The 1,822-nt window shown below is 47.4% G+C and overlaps 1 protein-coding gene across 1 annotated transcript; it reads left to right on the top strand.

The window, feature by feature from the left end:
- Positions 1 to 381: 381 nt before the first annotated feature.
- L3040_007457 (uncharacterized protein) lies at positions 382 to 683 on the top strand (the record flags this gene model as incomplete). The annotated part of the gene is made up of 2 exons (XM_066154871.1): positions 382 to 535; positions 583 to 683. 2 exons carry the CDS (start codon positions 382 to 384, stop codon positions 681 to 683), a joined length of 255 nt encoding a protein of 84 aa, XP_066010759.1.
- Positions 684 to 1,822: the final 1,139 nt, after the last annotated feature.

Below are 1,822 nucleotides of genomic sequence, written 5' to 3' on the forward strand. Positions count from 1 at the left end.
AGTAACGAGTTGCCAGTGTCGAACCACTACTACCATTGTAGTCATAGTAAATGTAGAAGGTACAAGCCTTAGCACGTGAGGATAGTACGTGCACCCATGGTTCCCTTAAAGGACCACCACGGCTAATAGGAATAGCTCAGACATCAACAATAACACAATCAAATTGACTCGTTAATACCAAAACCTGTGTTACCAACACTGTGTGAACTAAGAGCGGCCTACTATGGGAGATGCCATCCGTAGATGTTCTGCCCCTTGCTTATGTTGCAAGTTTTCCATAGCATTTACATCACTTTTGCATTCTCAAGGAAAGGCTGATTTTGAATATCCCGGACTGGGATTTTAAGAAAAGGTGTGCCAAACAGAGTAGGGATTGAAAACATGGCCACCAGTTTCTCAGCATGGAGTCGCTTCGCTCAAGTAATGAGCGAGCAGGCTAAAGAGGGCGCAGGCCGAAAGCGCAAGTCGGTGCGCCTGGATCGCGTCTCTGATATCAAAGCCGCTGCAGACGGTTATGGCGCCTCGGTCATTTACAGTATAGCGTCTAAAGATCACCCGACAATCTCAGTACTCCCCGATCAGAGTTCTCGCACAAGCGTGCCATGTGCGAGGCAATATCGCATTATTTCTTCGCGCAGTCTCTATTCGCGATACTTACAGCCGCGACCAAAAGACTTGAGTGACCAACCACCCTGCTGAGTCCCCGGTCAAGTTGAACGTCAAATGCAGGAGGTCGAGAAGAAAGCGAAACTGTCGGATCACTGAGGGCCATTGTGGCCCTGATGGAAGTGGAAGGTACGAAAAGCGTGGGCTTGGCAGCGACACGTGAGGATGGCACGTGCACTCGCGGTTCCCATAAGGAACCGCCACAGCCTTCCCTAGCAATACTAGACATTACCAACACAACAACCCAATTGACTAGTCAATACAACCAACACCTGGATTAGCAACAATTACAATCCTTCGTCACTTCTCAATAACCCATCCTTCCTCCTCACTCCTTAAAAAACATACCAAAAGCGGGTTAAAACTTGAGCGCTAATCTGCCTACCTATCATCCGAGTACCAAGCATCAAGCTATCTCTCTGTGAACCTCATCAACAATTCTCCTTTTCCCTTCTCTTTTCTTCTTTTCTGCTTCTTCCTCATCATCAGAGAGATCAACATCAAACTCAAGCTCAAGCACAAACACCAGCAGCAGCACCAGCGCCAAACCTCCCCTCCCTACTATTAATCCACGGCCCTTTCTTCCTTCGTCTGACATTTACTAAGAACAGTATAAATAATAATAATCCCAACATCATACTTACTTACTTACTTACTCATCATAATAAACAATCTCGCCCCTCCCCCCCCCCCATATCTCAAAACCCAGCATTAAATCAAACGCATCAACGCATCAACGCATCAACGCATCAAAACACAATATAACAACCCAAGCCTTTAAAACCCCCTCGTAATCTAATCAGCTCCAGCTCCAGCTCCAGCTCCAGATCCAGAGATCCAAATAAACCCTCCCTCATTCACTAACTCATTCCACGCCAATACTATCTTCCACCCCCCCCCCCGCCCCTCCACCGCCCCTTCCCTACCTCTCACTCATCATACATCACCCCCCTACCCCTCAACCCGTACCGCACCCCAAAGCTCAAAAACCGCCATGCCATGCCATGACATAACATAACATACACCTAATCCCCATACTCTACACTCTATACTCCATACTCCATACTCCACACACGCATACGCATACACGCATACTCCACACACGCATACACCCATACATACACGCAATCTCCATACTCCAAAAGAAAGAAAGAAA

Source organism: Drepanopeziza brunnea (genome assembly GCF_022702325.1).
Source record: "Drepanopeziza brunnea f. sp. 'multigermtubi' strain 214-2 chromosome Unknown ctg13, whole genome shotgun sequence".
In the NCBI taxonomy this organism is placed as follows: Eukaryota; Fungi; Ascomycota; class Leotiomycetes; order Helotiales; family Drepanopezizaceae; genus Drepanopeziza; species Drepanopeziza brunnea.